General features: G+C 37.7%; 1 protein-coding gene across 1 annotated transcript in view; it reads left to right on the top strand.

The window, feature by feature from the left end:
• Positions 1–3806: 3806 nt before the first annotated feature.
• LOC124782192 (DNA polymerase beta-like) overlaps positions 3807–24502 on the top strand; it is a 55753-nt gene continuing 35057 nt past the window's right edge. Inside the window, exons 1-3 of the mRNA XM_047253921.1 lie at positions 3807–3982; positions 14757–14956; positions 15106–15266. Of these exons, the coding sequence (XP_047109877.1) occupies positions 3916–3982; positions 14757–14956; positions 15106–15266 (428 nt within the window). The 5' untranslated portion in view covers positions 3807–3915. The remainder of the gene's footprint in view (positions 3983–14756; positions 14957–15105; positions 15267–24502) is intronic.

Raw genomic sequence — 24502 nt, 5'->3', positions numbered from 1 at the left:
AAACCATATATACATATACATATATATATATATATATATATATATATATATATATATATATATATATATATATATATATATATATATATATATGTGTGTGTGTGTGTATATATATATATATATATATATATATAAAACAAAAAACTTGCCTTGTTATAAATATGTCTTCTGCTGTTGATCGAAATAATAAAGTGAGCTGATATGCTCTTTTATACCTGAAAAGGTGTATCTATTACATGCAACTTAATTTTTATATAATTTACATAACTATAAAGTACTTTTTAATTACCAGTCGTCGACACTGAACAGCCCGAATCAGAGTTCAAGAACAGTTTGAAACAGATGTAGAACGGACGAGCGCAGTGGACGAAATGAACAACTAGATACTGAACTAAGTAGGAGCAGTCGGTAGTGGAAATGCGACGAGTGCTCACGCGGGGAACGGCGAGTGCGGCCGTGGGAGAACGAGACAGAGACAAGAACGGGACCGATGCTCGAACGAGACCGGCCGATGTGCCATTGAGGGGACGAGACCGACCGTTTCTCGTTCCCAGGAGCTGTAAGTAGACCACCGCGACCGAAGTGGACTATGAAAGACCGTTCCTTAGAATTCGTTCCTCAGGCCTTTCGTTCAGCTTGGTGAACTGTTCCTTTGGACCTGTTAGTACGTGAACTACCCATCTCTAATGCTGACCAGTACTTAGATCGAAATACTCTTTGAAACTGTTCATATGTTTGGCAAGATTCTGGCGTTTGCGTTACCCAGAGGGCACCATCATCCTGAATATAGCCTGTTGTGCTTCAAGGAAGACAGAGGACACTAACAGTGTAATCCCTACTTTTCACAGTAAACAATTCCGCGATAGCCCATTGTAATTCATTTCATTACTGTACATCATGACAGGAGTATTGTAAGTATCAAATCTTCTATTAGCTGCTGGAGGGGTGCCATGAATTACTCTTCTAACTGCCGGCAGTTTCTGCTGTGTGTTTGTGATTTGCATTGTAACTTGCTCTCGCCAATCTGGCAATCTTTGATTCAAGTAATTTTTATGTGTTCTAATTCTGACTTTATTGATTCACTAGTATTGTCCTATGCAGACATTGCAGCTGTGACCAATTCATTTTTCATGTGTGCTAATCCTGAATCTAATTTGCTATTAATATCTTTGTCTTGTGTGGAGGTCATTACGAAAAGTCATCAACAATGTGCGTGCACTGATGATCAAATTCTTTCTGTACTTACAGCTCCCTGCTCTTCCACAAAAGAGTCAGCTTTATTTTATAACTCATGTACAGCATCTGTTAATTGTTTTTGTTCCTTTGCCAAAGAATGTATGACATCTGGAGACGTTTTTAACTGTGCAACTTCACTTGGAAAAGGATTACACTGTAGTGACAAATTTTAATATTATTAGTCATTTTCATTAAATGATTGGATTGTTTTTCTAATTGTGCTGATAGGTTGTTAAAGGTCGTTTGTTGTTCAATTTTGAGGCTTTCTATACTTTCTTCCACTGTCTGTAAACTTTTCAACAGATGCATAATTGGATCAACTGGCTGATTAATTATTTGGACGCTAAATTCACATGAAATATCGCCCACTGGAGCATTTACGTCATATAAAACATCATTGGGCTGAACAGTTACATTACATAAAATGTTTTGTATGTGAATTTCACCCTCACATAAATGAACACCAATTACAGCATCTGCCTCGCTTTCAGAGTAAAATTCTAGATTATGTTATGAAATGAGTGAATTTTAAATTTCTGAATAAGGTAATTCACTTTATTCGATGTCAATTTCCACATCATGATTTCCTCCCATAGCCATTTCAGTAGTCTTCGCTATTTCTACCATTACACAAAATTTAAGCAAAAAATCATTAAAGAATTGTAAGTAACTTATGGTCCAAAAAGTCTCTACATAGTAATAGTGCTTAATATTTACAATTAAATAATCAATAATTAAGGATTGTGCATATAACAATGTGATGTGACTTCCACCATTACATTTTTATATCTTCTTCCTCTTCCTCTTCTCTGTAGGACCCCAGGTAGCCTCTTCATGGACTGCATTTTCCTCTTCTTCTCCCAGAACCTCTTCATTCTTTCTCTTCTTCTCTCCCATTCTTCTTCTGAGACCTTCAGTTTCCATTTCTCCTGTCGGCTCCACTGGTGACACTCTAATCTTTTCCTGTATTCCTCTCTGTCATTCCAACCAGTCCTTCCAAAGTTCAACAACCCACTTGGTTCCTGTCTTTCCCCTTGTCCTCCCTGTTGTTTCCCACAGTCTCGTCGTCGTTCTGTCCATACTCATTCTAACTACATGTCCAGCAAACCATGACCTCTTGAGTCTGATTTCCCCGGGTATTGTTCTCATGTTCTGGTACAATTCTTCCCTAGATCTTCGCATCCTCCTCTCTCCACCTCTTTAGGGACCTAGTATTTTTCTCAATTCTTTGTCTAGTTGTTCCTCCCCATTTCTTCCTAGTGTCATCGTCTCAGCAGCATATAATACCGCATTCCTCACCGTTGCCTTGTAGTGGCTTATGTTTGCCTCTATAGATATATTCTTTTTTTTATATCCTACTAGAACAGCCATCTTGTGGTCAAAAATTACTGTAGAATTAGAATTAGAAGTCGGGCTATTTGAAATTAGATAAAAATTTTCTTTTTAATGGACGAAGATCTTAAAGTTGAATGCTGTACACACATGATAAATAAGGAAAAATGCTGTTGTTATTATCTTGCATAAGAATATGATGTAGATTCCTGTTAATAATTCGTTTCTTTCCCTTTTTTGTAATTGAGTTTCCTCTATTGATATTTTATTCCAGTTCATTTTTCGTTAACATTTATTCTGTACTGTCTTGCCTAAATGAATGCGACGATCATAGAGCATTAAAACGAGACCATGTAAAATATGTAAATGTTGTGTTGCAATTTCGCCTTTAAAATTCTGTTTCTTGAAAATAAAAGGTTAATGTTTAATTATTTGATAACTAACAAGAAGAGAAAGTTGAGTTATCTTAATGACGTGACCTAGGAAAATCGTTGTAATCTATGGTAGCTGACTCGCTGTAAACAGGTTGATGCCTGACAGTGAATCGATATTTCAGTGCATTTATAGGCTTTATAATGGAGTGGTTCCTTATAAATCGTGGGACTTCGCGTAATAAATTTAGGATGAATGCAAGTTCTATTATTGACCATGCGATATTCATTCAACGCTGCTGTAATGGCAGATGGTCAAGGTCATCACCGTTTTAGCACCTTACAGTTTAAATCATCACTCACCATGACAACAGCTGTAAAAACAGGACAAGAAGTAATAATAATATTAAATAAAACATCATTTTTTAAAGACTATAGTATTAATTTACGAAACAGAAAATGAACATCTTAGAACAGTCGTAGAGCCAGGAAGCGCGCGAAAAAAGGGTGAATTATAGGAAGCTAAACTTTTTCTATCACTTTTTTCCTTGACGAAATCCAAACGATTATTCTGAGTTTAAACGTCCCACCATAGAGTAAATATTTACTCTTACAAGCGTTCATAATAATATCTGTGCATTGTGGGGCTATATTGTTCGATACCTTAATGAATCCTTGTGTATTTTCTGTAAATATGTACATGTGAGATGGTTGTATGCTGAAAATGACAAAAATCAGTATCAAACCAATAATCATAATAAAGTTCGAGTTTTGGAAACACGACCTTTCACCCACAAACGATTCGTGATATCGATACCAAGCAATTGTCATATGTTTGTTTGATATATCGATTCGTTACTTATGTCGATTTCTATGTTATTGTTTGGTATTTTGAAAAGTTCGAAGTGAATTACATGAGACGGATACTTATTACGTTGAATTAAATATTGTATTGTTTTTAGTCTGCAGTTCAAATATGAGTAAAAGAAAGGCCCAATCTAGTGAAAACAACCCTAATCATGATATTTGCGAATTATTACTGGGTGAGCTCAATGATGGAATTGTCATCGATTTGTTGTGTTTGTATTTAACAATTTGTGCCGTAAAGAAATCAGCATTGGAGAACACACAAGCAAAAAGCTGCTCCCATTGTGTGTAGTTTACTTAGTTCTGGCATGCAACGTAGCGCTGCATTTCGATTCCATATAGGGCTTATATTTTATCTCCCACTCCGCCTCCCTATCACGCCTATCCTATACTACTACGATATATGTTCTTATTTTCAGAAAATATACTTTTCTTCAACAGCGAGGTTTACCTCTTTAGTCTGCAGTGTAGTTGAAGATAAATTTCGTTGTTCGTTCAACATTATGTCTTTATTAACCAAACCAATTTCCAAATGTTGGGTTATCCGAGATTGTACGAAAACAAGGAAGTAGCAGCAGAAATATTATTTATACTAGAAAACATCAAGTTCAGTACACAAAATAAAACAAAATGGCTGACATATCAGTCTGAAGAACTAATGTATTTCTAATTGTAGTATAAACCAATAGACAATACCATTTTCTCATATCAGTCTGAGATTAAGAGATGTATTTTTAACTTCTCAATTGCTTCAAATAATTCATTGGAAAATAATGTTCTTTGTTCAAAAGAAGTGATTAGTAAGAAAATTGTGTGTTACAATAGATTTTCCTTCTTGCCCAGGTTTCAGAATGTTATTGTGTAATGTGGTGGTCAGATTTTCAACAAACTCTTGTCTAGCAAAAGGCATGAAATTGGGAATTCTTTTCAATTAAAAACATATCTCATTAGCTGCTCTACAATTTATGTGAATGTCTAGATTCAAGGTTTGAATAATTTCTATTAAACACATGGCAAGTAACAGTGTTTGTTATAAACCTGTATCGCAAGTTAGACAATTCTGTAGATATGACTAAGTATTTATAGTTGTAAAAAATATTTTCCTTGAAAAATGTCATTATAATCAAGTAAATATTAACCTACTAACAACAGATAATAAGCAGCTCTATAGTAAAATGGAATAGATGGCAAGGTATTTCAAAAGAATAACTTTATTGTTGATTTATTTGATTAAATTTAGATAGCATAAGTGTGAATGAAACACAGCAGAATAGTAATAGTTTAATGTTAAAACTGTATATTCATTAAGTTTCTTTGCTGCCTTTGTCTTCTGTTAATGTATATCTTGACTCGTTGCATATCCCTGAAGGTAGAGCATGATGGAGTCTGCAGAACTCTATTAATGAATTAATGGGGGTTATTTTTTGTGATCTGACGTACTTGTTTAACATATATAATGCCTTGATATTCACTTCTATGTCACTTATTGTCTCTGGCAATTACTAGTCAAAAATGCCAAATTGCACTGTGGTTTTGGAGTCCATGTTAGACTGTAGGTCTTCCTGTAACTGATTTAGTAGGTCAGTTCAAAACGTTAAAGAAAGGGAAGGACGTATGGCTTGTGGTGGGACCATACCAAGTAGGCCTGCAGCACTATTAGTTTTCAAACCAAAATTGCTTTATAATTTCAGAAAATTTGAAATTGACTAAAATGTTCAGGACATCATAATTCCATATTGATGAACTGTATCATCATCCAGTTGCTCATTTCTTCTATGTTTATTTCTGCAAAATGGAATATGCCTTAATGCATCATTTTTTTTTAAACTTAGTGTATAAAAACATTGGGCTAAGTATTTGGTAGTCCATAATCACTCGTCTAACAGAACCTTATTTACTGAACTTTTGCTTTCTATTTTGACAAGGTTTCATTAATTTGCATAAACATCTCACAATACTCTAGGAAATTTGTTCATGATGTTTGTTCAGTGTCACATCCTCTTAATTATAACATTATACTGTATCTAGGTTTTGTTATTTTATCATGCAAGCTTAGCCATACCTTATTGTTTGTCATTTTTAAGAATAAAATTTCTAAACCACATTTTAGCTATTATTGTGTGAGACAGTTTTGCTGTAAATCAGTTGCATTATGTCTATTAAGAAAAAAAAAGTTGTACCTTCTCAGAACAAACGATTTCTGACGTTGAGAAATGATATGATAAATCAAGAACAATAACCTGCACATCTTTGAAGTACTCCATCACTAACTTTCTTGCATGTTGAAAAGTGTACTCTATTTTTTGAAAAGAAGCGTAGATTTCATTAGGTTATTGAGAACTGCCATGTGAAGAATGTGATGCATATTAAGTGTACATGTGGTAGAGGGTTTCATTTTGTGTTAACCCATACATTTAAGCAGTTATTGAGCTTAGTGAGACAACACCAATAATTAATCATTCTTAATTATTTGCATGTTTTGGAGCATGTTTGCAGTTTTTTACTTTTATGTACTGTGTGTCAGTTGATTTACGAAGATCTCGGTGAGTATATAGCTATATTCTGATTATTTGCAAGAGTGACTTGTATCTATAATCATATCAAACTTAATGTTGGTCATGAAAGGCACAATGAAAATACACTTACGCATTAGCTTTTGGCCACATCTTTAGTCAGAAAGTAGTCAGAAAGAAACTTTTCTGACGAAGACTGTGGGCGAAAGCTAATTTTAGCTCTGAACAGGAACATATAGAAGAACTGACAGACGTGCCCAGTAGAACTGTTTGTGTTGGGAGGGACTCTCCATAGGATACAGTCACTGTAAAGGAAATCGTAAAAAAACAGTGACTGCTGCATAGCAGGTGTAAAACAAAGCAGAAGGCTATAGATAGAGATGTTGAATTAAACTAGTTTGGCTGTCAAGAGTGCAATCCATGAAACCTTCAGTGACTACCATACCAGAATAGTGTCAAAAGATCTTTCACAAAATCCAAAGAAACTCTGGTTGTATGCAGTGGCTGTTACTGGTACCAAAGTTAGTGTCCAGTCAGTCGTGGACAAAATAGGAACTGAAACTGAGAGTAGGAAAGCAAAATGAGAAGTACTTAATTCCACTTTCAAATGTTGGCATGATTATTACCTCTGTTTAATTCTCGCACCACTGAAAGGATTAGTGAAATAGATATTAGTGTCAGTGACATTGAAACAGCTGAAAGCCTTAAAATTGAACAAAGCTCCAGGGCCTGATGGAATCCCTATCAGATTCTGTACTGAAATGTGGCTGAGTTGGTCCCACTTTTAAGGAAAATCTACTGTAGATCCCTGGAACAAAAAACTGTACCTATTAGTTGGAAGAAAGCACAAGCCACACCAGTCTACAAGTATGATAACAGAAGTGATCCACAACACTACCGTGTAGTACCCTTAACATGCATTTATTGTTGAATCTTAGAACATATTCTGAGTTCAAAAGTAATAATTTACCTTGAACAGAATGACCTCCGTGCCAACCATCCAGGATTATGAAAACATAGATAATGTGAAATCCAACTCTCACTTTTCTCATGTGGCATACTGAAAACCACAGATCAAGACAGTGAGGTAGAATTCCGAAAAACATTTGATTCAGTACCACACCTGTGGTTGTAATCAAAAGTAAAATTGTATGGAGTATCAACTGAAATTTGTGGAAGGATTAAGGTCGTTTGGTAGGGAGGACACAGCAAGTTATCCTGAATTGAGAGTCTTCAATAGACGTAGGATTTAGATTTTCCTGACCTTGCAGATGATATTAATAATAACTTCTGACTTTTTGCAGACAATACAATTATGTGCAATGAAGTAATGCCTGAAACAAGCTGTGCAAATATTCAGTTAGATCTTGATAAGATTTCAAAGTGGTGCAAAGGTTGGCAACTAGTTTTAAATGAGGGCAGCACAAATTATCACAGGTTTGTTCATTCCAAGCAAGTGCATCATGAAGATGCTGAAATAACTGAACTGGCATGTGCATGAAGATAGACACAAACTATCTTTCTAGAGACAACTTTAAGTGAGGAATTTAGGAATATATTACAGCCTTCTACGTATTGCTCCCAAAGGGATCAGGAAGATGTGATTAGACTACTTACAGCATGCACAAAGGCATTTAAGCAATCATTTTTTCATGACCTAAATGTGACTGGAACAGAAGAAAGCTCTAATAACTGGTACAATGGGAGGTGCCCTCTGCTGTGCACTTCACAGTGGTTTGCAGAGTGTTGATGTAGATATTAACTGAAAACTGCCCTATGACATAGGAATAGTCACGAATTAGAAGTCATAATTTTATAATTGTTCATAATAGTCATTTAGAAACTTTAATTTCAATTTAAGTTCATATACTTTTCAGTCTTCCTAATTTGCCCCTCAAGTGGTGGTTGGGTGAGGAAGTTCAGTTGTCCAACCCATGTTCCCACCATGTGTGATAGTCAATGAAAAGCATATCCCTCAACTCGTGTCTTGAAACGGATGCCGTTGTCACAGTGACATTTCAGCTGTGGCTACAGCCCAGCCATCTTAACAAAGCGATGACCCCAACTACACTTCATTTACACAGCTTACTCATTTAGGCCTACATTCACCCATGTCCTGATATTTTGGCACTGTATTACTGAGTTTCCATGACTGACAGGCAGTCACTGCAGCATATGTACTATTTACCTAAAGGTTTTCAGTTTATATCGACTGAGGGCTAACCTAGAGAAATTGTGGTAGAAATGCTTTCTTTGTGTAACCCTTCAGCTATCACTTTCATTGCTTCCATATCAGTGTTCTGAAATTGTAACCTATTGTTAGTGACAAACATGAAAAGAAATAAATGTTTCATTCATAGTTGTTAATGTGCTTAAGTAGTAGTTACTGGAGGCCAGGGGATATACAACACACATTATCTGCATTACGCCTTTTCATGTGCACAGTAAGTGCTCCAAGTGTTTGTAAAGCACCAAGAATACACATTCTCTTCTGATCACTCCAATTAATTATTTTCATAGTTAACTTGTTTCAGTTAAAATTACTTATTCTAAAGCGGTACCTTAAATAGCATTCATACATCCCTTTTTTATACCAGTGCAACATGTATGTCTTTATTTTAAATGCCGGTATGTCTTGCATATTCACTGTACAACATAGCATAGAGTTAACTACTACTTTAATAATGTTGATCTAAGATTGTGCTTTACAGATTTGACTTAGCTTCAGTGTTGTTCATAAGATTTTGATAACTTTGTATGAGGTGATACAAATTGTAACAGCATGTAACACAGGTGAAAACTGTGTGCTAGACCAGGACATGAATGATACAATACCTTTTTGAGCTGTGCTCTTCCAGTTGGACCATATGACCATTCATCTAAGGGCAGCTCACGTGTTTGTATGTCTTTACTTCTGTTGTAAACTTTAGAGACTTCCTCTCCCTAAGTATGTAGCACTAGCAGCTTTGAGAAAAGAATATGGCGATCTAATGGATTTTTGTAACCCATAGCTTGTGATGATGTCATTCTCTCTGTCAGATTTGCGCTGTAGTAACAACACTAAGGCTGTGCTCAAGTCAATCTCTGGTATATTCTTTACCATTAAGGTTCAGGGGTTTTGCTGGATAGCCTCTGAAGGGTTCTGACATGGCACTGTTTGTAGTGGTTTACTCAAATAAATTAGACATCCGGGTTAAGGTTCACATCTAGCACATAATAGTCACTTGTCGCAAATGACCATCACAGTGTATTCTCTGCTGAACTGCTTAACTTGTGGTACTATCACTCCTGGAAGAAAGTATATTGTGGAGACTTGGCTTAGCCACAGCCTGGGGGTTTGTTTCCAGAATGAATTTTTCACTCTGCATGGAGTATGTGCTGGTATGAGCCTTAATATCAGTTAAGGTACTGGCAGAAGTGAAGCCATGAGGGAGTGTCGTGAGTCATGCTTGGGTAACTCAGTCAGTGAAGCACTCAGCTGTGAAGGACAAATGTCCCCAGTGTGAGTCCGGTTCTTTTCACAGTTTTAATCTGCCAGGAAGTCTTATATCAGTGCAAAATCTAGTGCAGAGTAAAGAATTCACCCAGGAAACAATCCTGCAGGCTGTGTTTAAGTCATGTTTAAGATGTGTCCTCCTTCCAGAATTGCTAGTAAGTCACGAAGGTGGGGGATGAGGTCCTGACAGAAGTGAAGCTGTAATACCAAGTTGTGAGTCCTGTTTCGGTAGCTCAGTCAGTAGAGCACTTGCCTACAAAAGGCAAAGGTTCCAGGTTCGAGTCCGGTCTGGCACACAGTTTTAATCTGCCAGGTAGTTTCATATCAGCACTCACTACTGAAAAATGAAAATTCATTCTGAAGGAAGTAAGGAGGTAAACTGATTTGCATTCACAATACAAAATATAATGAAGTCACAAGGCCTGGGTGCCTTGGCTGTATGTGGAGACTTTAGTTTTCTACATATAATAGTTACGTCTTCTGCTTCATGTATCAACAAAATTTATGAACTGCTTTGGTGTGGTCTTCAGTTACTTGTAACTTTTGTTTTGGCACCAGTGGGGCGTGTAACTGATGAAAATGAGAGTATCAACCAACTAAACTGATCCAATTGTGACTCATATTCTTTGACATTCTTTGATAATTCTATATTTAGAATTTTTAGTTGAGATGTAGAAAATTATTCTATTTTGTTGCCGGGTCTGCCTGACTATCCATGTGGTAATTTTGTTAACATTTGTTCTTCATAACTTGTATATATGTATGTATGTCTTTATTAATGCATTAACTTACTCACCACCACTTCCAAACAGTAATCAAAGGATAAATACATAGATTTCATTCAGTAGACGGAGTTGCTTCCCTTGAACATTTTGTGATGAATTTAACACATACTGGGTTGTAAATTGAATTTTAATACCTAGTTTCTGTGGTGTGGTGCTCTTCTGCTTGGACCACAGATTGACCGCAGATCGACTCAAAGCTTCATCTAACTGGTAGTTCCATTCCATACCAATAATGTTCACTGCAGCATGTCACATAAAGAGTTAAGCCAGTGGTTGGCACACTGGACTCGCATTTGGAAGGATGACGGTTCAATCCCGCGTCCGGCCATCCTGATTTAGGTTTTCCGTGATTTTCCTAAATCTCTTCAGGCAAATGCCGGGATGGTTCCTTTGAAAAGGGCACGGCCGACTTCCTTCCCTAATCCGATGAGACCGATGACCTCGCAGTTTGGTCTCCTCCCCCAACACAACCCCCCAAAGAGTTAAGTCAGCTAATTGTGTTATGCTAATTAGTCATGAAAAATTATCGGAAAATAACATTTTAATTTTTTAAAATAGTAATAACATTATTTCCCCCCTCCATGAACCATGGAACTTGCCGTTGGTGGGGAGGCTTGTGTACCTCATTGATACAGATGACCGTACTGTAGGTGCAACCACAGCGGAGGTGTATCTGTTGAGAGGCCAGACAAACGTGTGGTTCCTGAAGAGGGGCAGCAGCCTTTTCAGCAGTTGCAGGGGAAACAGTCTGGATGATTGACTGATCTAGCCTTGTAACACTAACCGAAACGGCCTTGCTGTGCTGGTACTGCGAACGGCTGAAAGCAAGGGGAAACTACAGCCGTAATTTTTCCCGAGGGCATGCAGCTTACTGTATGGTTAAAAGATGATTGCGTCCTCTTGGGTAAAATATTCCGGAGGTAAAATAGTCCCCCATTCGGACCTCTGGGCGGGGACTACTCAAGAGGACGTCTTTATCAGGAGAAAGAAAACTGAAGTTCTACGGATCGGAGTGTGGAATGTCAGATCCCTTAATCGGACTGGTAGGTTAGAAAATTGAAAAAGGGAAATGGATAGGTTATGAATACACTAAGCAGATTGAGGAGGCTGTATGTTGCAGTAAGTACTGGGAGATGATGAACCTTGCACAGGATAGAGTAGCATGGAGAGCTGCATCAAACCAGTCTCAAGACTGAAGACCACAACAACAACAACAACAACATTATTGAATATGACAGTAAAATATAGCTTCTGGTTTTGACAGAATAGGTTTTTCTTGGTAATATGTAACTTTTTTATTTCTTTGCATTGAAGAGAAAGATCATACCACAAAACTTAATAATATGGTAATGTAAAGTTATGGTGGACTGTAGATAATTAAGGAGTAAAGGTAACAAACTCACTGAATAGTGGAGGCACTGAGTTGGTAATAGCCACATAAACAATACACATATTGTTTATGTGTCTGTCAGCAAGTCAACACCTATACCATTCAGTGAGTTGTTACCGTTATTCATAAATTATGTACAAAAAGTTATTAAATTGCTTAAACCGTTGTTAATCATTATTTATATACTATGGCAATGCCTTTAAAATGAAGCAGTCTTTAGCTTTTAAGAAAAAAAGTGGGAGGTTCATTCGCACATTGTGTGCAGCTCTTGGCTGTTAGCTTCTCATAATCAATAACACAAGGAACAACCTGGGATTACAAATAATTAGAGTACATAGCTTTTGAGAAAGCATTCGTCTCATATTGATCAAAATTGCTATGTAGAGCCCCTGAAAAGTAAGGTATTGGTTCATTCTGCATCACTGTACCAAAAAGTAAATATGTTCAGCGCTACACCTTCATCAGGATAGTAGGAAATTCAAAATTGTAAGAGGAATCAAACAACATGAGTTCAGATCACCAAAACTCTTCTCAGTAGTCACTGAGAAAGGATTCAGATTCCTAATCTATTGAAAATGAAGACAAAATACATATAATTGGAAGATATGGAAACCCCATTTGTTTTAGCTGATGGCACTGAACTCTATCCTGCCATGCAGATACACTTCAAAACCAAGTGCATGAACTTAATGCAAGAAGTTTGAAAGTAAGCTTCAAAATCAAATTTAGTAAGACTAAAATAAGAATGTAGACACTGAAAAATTAATTTTATAAATCTACAGTAAACTCATAGAACCAGTTGATGGGTTTTTATACTCAGGACAGTTGAAGACAACGGGATTATTATCAGATGAGGTAAAAAGGAGAATCAACTGTGTAGTGGTTGCCCACTGTAGTAGACAGTTCTTAATGTAGCTTCTTTGACATTTTTAGGTAGTCCTGAGGCTGCAAATGCACCCAGGGCACAACACCAGCAGGGAGTATCCACTGGAGTGGACTGCATGCATTTTGAGCCTCAGGACTAATTAACAGCACCAAAGAAGCAAAATTAACAGTTGCCCACTGCAGTGGACGACTGCACCACAGGCTTAGAAAGGGCTCAGAGTGCTTATGAATATAGTACTGAATACAGCATATACTTTTTAAATAAAATGAAAAGGATTTCTCTATAGCTTCTGTTGAGTGATATGGCATTTTCTTGTCTTTCACTTGAATTTCCATAAAAAGGTGGGGAGAGGGAAGGAGAGGGTGAAAAAGTAAGATAGAGCTACAGTTAATTCAAATTTTTGTTCAGCAGGCTTACAATAGGCATGTAAAAGGAGAGTGGTAGTATAATCATTCATCCATCCATCCATCCCCACATTTTGTTATGTCAATCCCATCACAAGGACAACCTCAGGGATGTGGGCTGAGTCAAGTTATACATTAAGAGGGGGAAGAAACATTGTTGGCTACTTGTGTAATATATACTAACAAAAATAATGACTAGCACTAATCTACTCAAACTGATAATTGGGGCATCTAGATGACAAGATATATTTATGTTAGGAGAAAAACAGTTCCTGTGAAAGAATCCGCTGCTCCTCCTCATAGTCTACTCAGCTTCTGTTTTTATCCAGTATTTCAGACAAAGAATTTATGTAGCTTTGCACAGAGCACTAATACAAATATGAAAGGTTTTCAAAATGTACATTCTTGATTCCAGTCATTCTGATAAATTGTATAAGGAGTGGCTAATGAGGAATTCTTTTAATTTGTTTTTAAATATTTGCAAATGTGCAATTTCCTGTCTGATGTTCACTGACAATCTGTTTAGCACTTTTGCACCAGAATATAAAACTCCATTCTGTATCCTGATTCATAGTCTGTTTGGAGTTGACGACTGTGCTGGTATGGGTACACAGATTCTCATCAAATTACTTAAATTAATCACTGTTAGAGGTGGCCAGTACGTGCATGGATGATGGTCCAGGTAAAATTTTGTGCTATTGATAATTTTCCCCTTGACTTTATGGCTGGTGCCGTAAAATCACTGATCACCAGTCTTTGTGCCTATGTCCTCGATAAAATTCCAAACTGCTCTGCAGTGTCTCATCAAGTGAGGGCATATGCCATTGTTGATGGTGATCCACCCATCGAATGGGGATGTTAAGCATGGTGGCCCCATTGATGCTCTTCAAAAGGAATAGGCTATGTGCCAGCACTGGGTTTTACCCTCTCTCCCCTCATTATCTCCAACACACTTTGCACACATACACACCCATTACATTCATCTTCATTTAACAAATACACTTTCCCACACACCTCTCATACTTCATGTAGGAAAGGGCATGCAGGCGTGAAGATTAGGGAAAATCTTTCCAATTAGGTGGCTGAACCTGCCCTTTGGGGTTTCCCAACCATTCATGCTATACGACTTTCCTTTTAGTCTACTTGGAAATTATACCTTCTAATATTGTGAGTATATATTGCTGAATCCATCCTAAATTTATTCTTGTTCTTAATCACAAGTAGCATTAGTGTATGTATTGGAATGTAAGTGTAAAAAGCTCTAGGTCACTGAAGAGGCTTCTGCAAGATGTTTGTTTATTAACTTTAAGTAATATTCTTACTAGATGCCTCTGTAGAATAACCACTGTTTTCACCTTAGCTGCAAGGCCCCAGAAGATTCTGCCAATAAAACGTAATGAAGTACGACCTTACTTCTTTTTTTTCTGCTTGATTACTTCTGAATAGTTGACATGACACATCTCTCATTTTGATTAGAGTTGGCTGATTATGAGCGAAATGTTAGTCGCAATATCCACAAGTATAATGCATACCGTAAAGCAGCGTCAACTCTTGCGGCACACCCTACACGTGTCAAATCTGGTGCAGAAGCTCGAAAGCTGCCGGGAGTGGGAGAAAGAATTGCCAAAAAGATAGATGAGTTCCTGGAGACAGGGAAGCTGCGGAAAGTGGAAAATGTAAGTGTTTTTGAAAGCTCCATGTTGAACGTAAGTCTTTTTAGTGGACTTGTCGAAAATATAATTTTTCAATTGGAGTAAAGCACAATTGTTTCAATGGGCACTTGTGTCTTGATGAATTTCATCTTTTTCCTTAATCTTTGTTTCAGATTAGAAATGATGATTCTTCAAAAGCAATAAATGAGTTAACAAGAGTTTCAGGTATAGGACCAGCAAAAGCAAAAGAACTTGTTGATTCTGGTATTAAAAGCATTGAAGATTTGAAGAAAAACAAAGAGAAGCTTAATCATCACCAGCTTATTGGACTGAGGTGAGCTTAGTAGGGTTGTTTATTAGTGCTTCTGTTGGAATAATGCTAAATTAGTCTGGTATCATAATTGTCACTTACTCTGTTGTTGTAACTGCTAAATTTTCCTTGTACAGTTAAACTGCAGGTTTTGTCTTAATTTATGTGAGACTGACACGTTCTAGAACTTCCTATTATATTGTATGGAAGACAGGGTAAAACTGTTCTCAACCCAGACATTGTTTTGAATGTTTCAGCACCTTACTGTTGGAAGTGGTATGCTCTTGTCTTCCTCCAACATTTGAACTAATTCGCTCAGTCAGCTATTGGGAACCTTACAGTTAAATGTGGATTTTGAACAGCAGTATAACTTGCCATTTTTCATGTTAACGAAACATTGTCAGTAATAATGATAAGTGACCACAAAAAAAGGACTGACTGAGGACTGAACCTTGGAACTTTGGATTTGCAATTTGTTTACCCATGGTAGCCACTGAGACATCTCTCTGTAATTTAACAAGAAGGCCACAAGGGATAGAAATAGTTTCCAGTAATATGCTGCCGAGATGACAGCACCAGGTTGTTGGTAATGATTTGTTGTAGTTCTCTTTTCTGCACCGAAGTTGGTACAGAGACATTTGAGATTCCATATTTATCCAGAAAAAGTCCTCGCATTAGTCCACAAGTTTGTGATTCTCCAGGAACTTTCTATCTGATGTCTATGCTTTTAATGAACTGCGTTCTGAAATAGCTAAGTCGGTAATAAAGAGGAAATTGTAAAGAAACTAAATTATTGCATGAGAAACATTCATTATCCATTCTGTTTTTACCTGTAATGTGCATGGCAGTCATTAGGAAACTTAGCTGGAAAAGGATGTAAAACTTGAAGAAGGGGTGACTAGCTTGATATTTATTTGATATCACTCAATAGTACTTGTATCACATGTGAGAGGACTGACGTACCCTAAGTTTACTTTGTTTGTGTCATACTGGTAGCATTGTAGTTTTAGGGTGTGATAATGCAGATTATTGCAGGGCTGTATATTATTAGTAGATTCATGATTTGCAAACTGTAAATCTGAGTACTGGGTGACAAAATAGTTCTGGTGAAGAGATTGGGTTGCTACTAGTGTACGAGCATAAATCTGACTAGTAGTGTACACAAGAGGGAGATTTGAATTTTGAGATTTTCTTCATCTACATTTTCCCATCATACTTAATACTGAATGATGTTTCAGGAGTGCAGCCAGGTTTTCTTCTGGGCACCTGCCAGATATCTTCAGGTGATCTACTGAAGACTGCCTTTGTCTACCTGTCATACACATTTTATTTGCACACAGTAAGCATTTTGCACATGTGTCATGACTGTATCAGCAAGACCGACCACACTGCCTTGATGGTGGAAATTTACTGCCTCAGTGATCTGTCTTGCGGGTATGACGATGGTGCAAGCACGGAACATAGACAATGTGCTAATTAATTGTGTGAATATGTAGTTAGTGTCAGTCTTCGACAGCTCACTTGTAGTTTTCTGGCAGGTGCCCAGATGAAATATCATGCTTGGTAGAAAATGTTGACCAGCTGCAGTCTCGAAACAATGCTAAGTAGAGAGAAGATATTTGCATATGATGATAATTTTGATTAGACGGGCTGGCCGGAGTGGCCGAGCGGTTCTAGGCGATACAGTCTCGAACCGCGCGGCCGCTACAGTCGCAGGTTCGAATCCTGCCTCGGGCATGGATGTGTGTGATGTCCTTAGGTTAGTTAGGTTTAAGTAGTTCTAAGTTCTAGGGGACTGATGACCTCAGAAGTTAAGTCTCATAGTGCTCAGAGCCATTTTGATTAGACAGTGATGTGCTACTCACCACATAGAGGAGGCTTTGTGTCACAGACGGGCACAGTGAAAAAAAATGTTAGAAATATTTTCAGCTTTCAGACACAGTTCTTGTTCAGAATTAGAAAACGCATGCATGCATACACACACACACACACACACACACACACACACACACATGCAGCCACTGTCTCTGTGCACTAATATGCATCTGGATATGGCGTGAGTAGCAATCTAGCTGGAGTGGCTTGTGGGGGTAAGGAAGAGGTGCAGAGTGGGAAGGGGGAGGGATAACATGGTAGGGATGGGGAAAAAGATGCTAGTGCTGTCTGTGAGACCCTGCAGGGATGTGGTGAGGACAGGATAGGGCTGCTAGATGCAGCATCAGAAGGGAGTTTGGGGGGGGGGAGGGGGCTGTGGAAGAGACAGAAGTAGAGAAGAGGAAAGGACTGTAAGTAAACTGGTGAGATACAAGGCATGTGTAGTACTGGAGTGGGAGTGTGGGTAGGGACAGGTGCTGGAGGACAGAGACTAGGGAAGGATGAGACAAGGGGGCTTAAGGGAGTGAAGGATATGTTATAGGGAAAGTTCCCAACTGCGCATCTCAGAAGAGCTGCCGTTGGTGGGGAGAATCTAGATGGCACAGGCTGTGAAGTAGTCGTTAAAGTGAAGCACACCGTACAGGTGGGCATGTTCAACAACTTGGTGATCCAGCTGTCTCTTGGCCACAGTCTGGCTGTGGCTACTCACGCAGACAGGCATCTTGTTAGTTGTTATGCCCACGTAGAATGTGCCACAGGAGTTGCAGCTAATTAGGTAGATCACATGGCTGCTTTCACGTGTGGCCCTGCCATTGATTGGATAGGATACACTTGTGGTAGGACTGGAGTAGGTAGTAGTGGAAGGATGTTTGGGATGGATCTGGCATCTGGGTCTGTTGCAGAGGTGTGATCCATGAGACAAGTGGTTTGGAGCAGGGGTGGCATAGGGACAGACAAGGGTATTGGGTAGTTGGGGTCTATGACGGAATAAGGGAGGCACAAGCAGCCAAGTCCAAATCTTCGTGATTACTGGAGTCAAAGGGGCACATTTTATAGGCTAGAATCAGGCTACAGACAGTACTGAAAGAAATTAGAGCAGAACAGGAGCATAATATATGTAACATTTTCCAGAAAAATAAAATTAATTTGTTTCATTAGAACATTAAAAGGTCGAAAAACAAGATAGATGAGTTTCTTGTATGCCTACAAGATGTGGAAAATTTGAAGTGATAGATATTATGTACTATCTGATCGCCATGTACCCAAAGAGATGGAGAAGTTAAATATCAGGAACTGTACATTTGCGTCATTTTCATGTAGACTTAACATGGAAAACAGAGGAGTTGCAACATGTGTAAAAGTTGGACAAAAAGTCAATCATTGAAACAAGTAGCTTTTGTGTTGATAAGAAACCAGAAGCATTTGCTTGTGAGTTGTTACTGCAGATTACTTTTTGATGATTGTAACAGTCTACAAATCCCCTCTGGGAAACTTTCAATTTTAGTAGCTAATATTCCAACTCACATACAGCAAGATAGTGGGGCATTGATGACATTTTTGTTGACAGTACTCAGTCTGAAACAATTAGTATGTACTCATTGTGGACGATTAATTGAAATAAAAAAAAACATGGTCCCTTACAACCCTGAGTCAGATTCACACAAAGCAGTGAGGCTTATTAATGAGAACAGGATACAGTGCTTTAAGAGTAAGTTAAAAGAGGTGGTGCAGGATTATGTATATGCAGAAGAAAGATATGCTAATGTCAGATTCAGTTTATTCTACAGTAAATTTGTGTCAATATTTGAAAGTTACTTTCCAAAAAGATTAGGAGACAGGACAGCCAGTCACTATACAATAACACAATAACAATTAAACTAAATGACAATGTTGTGATGGATAATTCACAAGTGGCAAGCGCTTTTAACAGTCACTTTATAAATGTAGCAGCAAAAATAGGATTAAATGGTTCAGTTAAGGAAGCAAGAGAATATATTAGGTTGTTGCATAAATTTGTGGCGTTTTTGTTTTGCATGTTGGTATTCTAGTTGCTATGGGTTCATTTATTGAATGTCATTTTTTATTTGTAGTTCACTGTTGCTAAATGAGTTTACACTTTGTTGCTAAATAAGTTTACACTTTGTAATTTTGTGAGTGGAACTGTGGATGCTAGGAAATGGAGTGCCAAGTGGAGAAATTGCAACTATTTTGACTTGTTCTTCTGTTTGAGTTCAATAGAAGGGTGACAGCAGTGGGGGCAGCCAGAAACATTATCTTCTTATATGGGGATACACAGCGATAAAATGGTTTTCTTGTTGGAAGGAGGACTTGTTTGGCATTAGTGAGCTTTCACAGTCAGAAAGGCTGTTTGGCTTCGATGAATTGTTTAAATGCATTAATCCACAATGACCCATGTCAGTGTGCGTGAGACCTGACAGATGTGATGAACTGTGATCATTTTAGCATTACGTGACATTTGCATGCAATTGGGAAGGCTAAAAAATCATGTGCATGAGTACCGCAAAACCAAAATCAAAAACTTTGTGGGTGGCCATATGTGCATTTGTACTTGCTTATCATCAGTTGGCTCTTGAACAATATTGATTCTTATCCAGATCATTACTGGTGACAAGAAATACACACATAAAAAAAAGGTTTGCATTGCCTTGGTTCCGAGAGTTTCGGAACCTGTACAGAAAACTGGAATTGAGATCAACATAAACATCATCTCCGCCATTTTTATTGCTCATGAAAACCACACATTGCATGTTGTACCACCATACAGAGAGACCTCCAGGGGTGGTGGTCCAGATTGCTGTACACACTAGTACCTCTAATACCCAGCATGCCTGTATTTGTTGTGACATACTATCCACTAGTTCATTAAGGCACTGTTGGTCCAGATTATCTCACTCCTCGATGACGATTTGGCGTAGATCCCTCAGACCGGTTGGTGGGTCAGGTCGTCCATAAACAGCCCTTTACAATCTATCCCAGGCATGTTCATTGGGATTCATGTCTGGAGAACATGCTGGCCACTCTAGTCAAGCGATGTCCTTATCCTGAAGAAAGTCACTCACAAGATGACCACGATGGGGGTGTGAATTGTCCCCATGAAGATGAATGCCACCCCAAAACAGCAGGGAACCTCCACCGTGCTGCACTTGCTGGACAATGTGTCTAAGGCATTCAACCTGACCGGATTGCCTCCAAACATGTCTCCAATGATTGTCTGGTTGAAGGCATATGCGACACTCATTGGTGCCTGAGCGAGGCTGGTCATTGACAGTTCCAGTCTCTCTGTGTCTCCTCTATGTCTGAACAACATCACTTTGGTTCACTCCGAGACACCTGGACACTTCTCTTGTTTAGAGCCCTTCCTGACACAAAGTAACAATGCCGACATGATCGAACCGTGGTATTGACCGTCTAGGCAAGGTTGAACTACAGACAACACGAGCCGTGTACCTCCTTCCCGGTGGAATGACTGGAACTGATCGGCTGTCGGACCCTCTCTGTCTAAGACGCTGCTCATGCGTGGTTGTTTACATCCTTGGGTGGGTTTAGTGACATCTCCGGTCAGTCAAAGGGACTGCGTCTGTTATACAATATCCACACTAAATGTCTATCTTCAGGAATTCTGGGAACAAGGGTGATGCAAAACATTTTTTGATGTGTGTAATTTTATGTTAATGTAATTTCCTTACAGGAAAGGAATGGTTGAGCTCAGAGAAAACACAACTCCTTGTACAAAGATCTGTTTACATTCATGCAATCCAAGAACAATGACCAAGAAGACTGTGTGAAGTAATGCTACTCCATGACAATGGCCTCCTGCTTTCTGGTAGACTGAGCATAAACACTATAGAGGAGGTGGGTTCAGAAGTCATTCCACACCCACTTTATTCACCTGATCTTGCACTTTCAGAACTTTGTTTCTGGATGAAAATGCACTCTGAACATGGCTTGACAAGTTCTTCACATCAAAACCGTGTGGTTTCTACAATTGAGAAATCAACAATTTATCCCAACAATGACATACTGTTGTAAATAGTGAGGGAGGATATATTGATGACTGAGGTCTCTGTTATGTGTATTTGTTGTGTTTATTAAACTTATGGAAAAACACTGTGAACTTATGCACCAACCCAATATTAAAAATGTCATTCCACTAAACTTTAAACAACTAGATGTAGTACCTACATCCTATCCTGAAATTAACAGAATTCTAAAAATTCTAAATAACCAAAGCTCATGTGGTGTTGATGGAATTTCAAGCAGAATTCTGAGAAGCATTTCCAACTTAATAAGTAATAACATTAGTGATATATGGAATGCATCACTGGCACAGGAAATTTTTCCAAACAGTTTAAAATATGCAGTTATTAAACCATTTCGTAGGAAAGGTAACAAGACAGACTTAAACAATTATCTTACAGTTTCCTTACTGAGTGTTTTTCACAAATATTCCAATAAGTAATGTACTCAAGATTAGTCTCACACTTAAGTGGAAACAATTTACTTAGGTTTGTATTCCAGAAGAGTTGCACAACTAAGAATGCTGTTTACACGTTCATTCATCAAATAGTACATGCCTTAGAAAATGAAATATTGCCAGTTGGCATTTTTTGTGATATTTCCAAGGTGTTTGATTGCAGAGATCATGTTACTCTCTTAAACTCAAGTTATGGTATTGATGGTTTTACGCACAGCTGGTATGAATCATAATTAAGAAACACGATTCAGAAGGTTGTGCTGAATAATACAGACAATGTAAGCAGAGTAAAAAATGTTAGTGTCTGGGGAGAAATCACAAAGAGAGTACCACACAGTTCAATTTTACACTCACTATTAGTCCTTATATATGAAAATGACCTTCCACTTAACATTCAGTAAACAGAATTGGCATTTTTTTTAAAGACAATAGTAGTGTTATGATAAGCCCCATCAGAAAGAAAGCAACAGAAGTGATTATAAGTGATATTTTGCAAATAATTATAATGTGTCTCTAAGAAAATGGACTGTCTGTACCATTTGGGGGGAAAATGCAGTGTACATATTGGGTTATGTAAAATAAGTCAAATCATACCAGCAATTGACGTAACACATGGCCGGGAGTCAGAAATAGGGTAGAATTCCCAAATATTTGGGGGTACATTTTGATGAAAATTGAAATTGAAGAAGCATATTACTGAGCTCCTCAAACAGTTAAGTTCAGCCACTTTTGCTCTTAGTATTATTGCTAATCTTGGAACAAATGAATCAACCTCCTGACATATTTTGAATACTTCTACTCAATAATGTCTGAGAATAATTTTCTGAGGCAACTCATCACTTACAAAGAAGGTATTGATTGCACAAAAGTGAGCAGTAAGAATAATATGTTGTGTTCACCAATAGACATGATGTAGTACCCCTTCAAGGAGCTAGGCATTTTAACTGCACCATCACAACATATATGGTTGCTAATGAAATTTCTCATAAATAATCCTTCACAATTTGGGATCAACAGTGATGTCTACACCTACAACACCAGGGACCGATGACCGTAGCAGTCTGGTCCCTTTAAATCCCCCAAACCAACAAACCAACCAACCTACAACACCAGAGGCAAAAATGACCTTTATTGCCTTTTATAATAGCTGTCAGTGGTTCAGAAAGGAGTTCAGTATACACCAACAAAAATTTTTGATCATTTACCAAATAACATAAAATTTCAGACGGTTAGCAAAGCAAATTGTAAATCTAACCTAAAATCACTTTCCTGGACAACTCCTCCTATTCCATTGATGAATTTCTATGTAAAAACTGGTAGCCAGTATAAAAAACAACTGTTTTTATAGTTTAGTGGGATGAGTAGGACTAAAACATTAAGTGTTCATTAATGTTAGCACTAATTTTGTATACATACCCTCTAAACTGACTCATTCCACATCACTTGATAAAAGAACCTTTCAGGCGATCTATGGAAAATGTAAGATTAGATTAGATTAGATTAGATTTACTTTCATTCCAATTGATCCGTAGTGAGGAGGTCCTCAAGGATGTGGAACATGTCAGAAAAACAACAATACATGACAAATATTTACAACTAAAACAAATAAGCTAATGTACCATTCCACAGGTCCCAAGTGGAATGATCGTCATTTTTTAATGAACACTAAGAGTCATTTTACAAATACTATTGCACTGAATTTAAAATAAAAAAGTTTTTTATTTATTTATAAGGTAAGAAACATGTAATACAACTACTGTAATACTTATTTACAATGAACACATTACTGCACTGAAATGGTGCAGAAGTTAGATTATACTTACACACTTACACACACACAGGCACACACACACACACACACATACACACACACACACACACACACACACACACACACACACACAAATTTTCAGTGAACACATTACTGCACTGAAATTGTGCAGAAGTTATGTTGTACTTATATACAAATCAGTTGGTTTTCCTAAGAAATTCATCAATGGAGTAGAAGGAGTTGGCCACCAATAAATCCTTTAGGCTTCTCTTAAACTGAATTTCATTGGTTGTTAAGCTTTTTATGGCTGCTGGCAAGTTATTGAAAATGTGTGTTCCTGAATAATGCACACCTTTTTGTACAAGACTAAGTGACTTTAAATCCTTGTGAAGATTATTCTTATTTCTAGTATTGATTCCATGAATTGAGCTGTTGGTTTGAAAAAGTGATATATTTTTAATGACAAATTTCATTAAGGAATAAATATATTGGGAAGCTGTAGTTAGTATCCCTAGTTCCCTAAACAGGCTTCTGCAGGATGTTCTTGAGTTCACACCACATATAATTCTTACTGCACGTTTTTGTGCCCGGAAAACTTTAGCTTGGCTTGATGAATTACCCCAGAAAATAATCCCATATGACATTATGGAATGAAAGTAAGCATAGTATGCCAGCTTTTTCATTTTTATACCCCCTATGTCTGACAAAATTCGCATTGCAAACAGAGATTTGTTAAGACGCTTCAGCAGTTCTGTGGTGTGCTCCTCCCAGTTGAATTTATTATCAAGCTGTAATCCCAAGAATTTAACACCGTCCACTTCTTCTATCTTCTTGTCATCATATGTTAGACATATACTCTTGGGACACCCCTTACAAGTTCTGAACTGCATGTAGTGTGTTTTTTCAAAGTTTAGTGACAAAGAATTGGCTAGGAACCAGTGATTAATGTCCACAAATATTTTATTGGCTGATCTTTCTAAGACTACACTTGATTTGCTATTTATTGCAATGTTTGTATCATCAGCAAACAAAACAAACTTGGCATCTGGTAATGTTACTGATGACAGGTAACTAACTAACCACTGTGTGAGGAGAATGTTTTGCATTTTTATCATCCAC

The sequence above is a fragment of the Schistocerca piceifrons genome, chromosome 1 (genome assembly GCF_021461385.2).
Source record: "Schistocerca piceifrons isolate TAMUIC-IGC-003096 chromosome 1, iqSchPice1.1, whole genome shotgun sequence".
In the NCBI taxonomy this organism is placed as follows: Eukaryota; Metazoa; Arthropoda; class Insecta; order Orthoptera; family Acrididae; genus Schistocerca; species Schistocerca piceifrons.
This window is presented reverse-complemented; position numbering and strand designations above follow the sequence as displayed.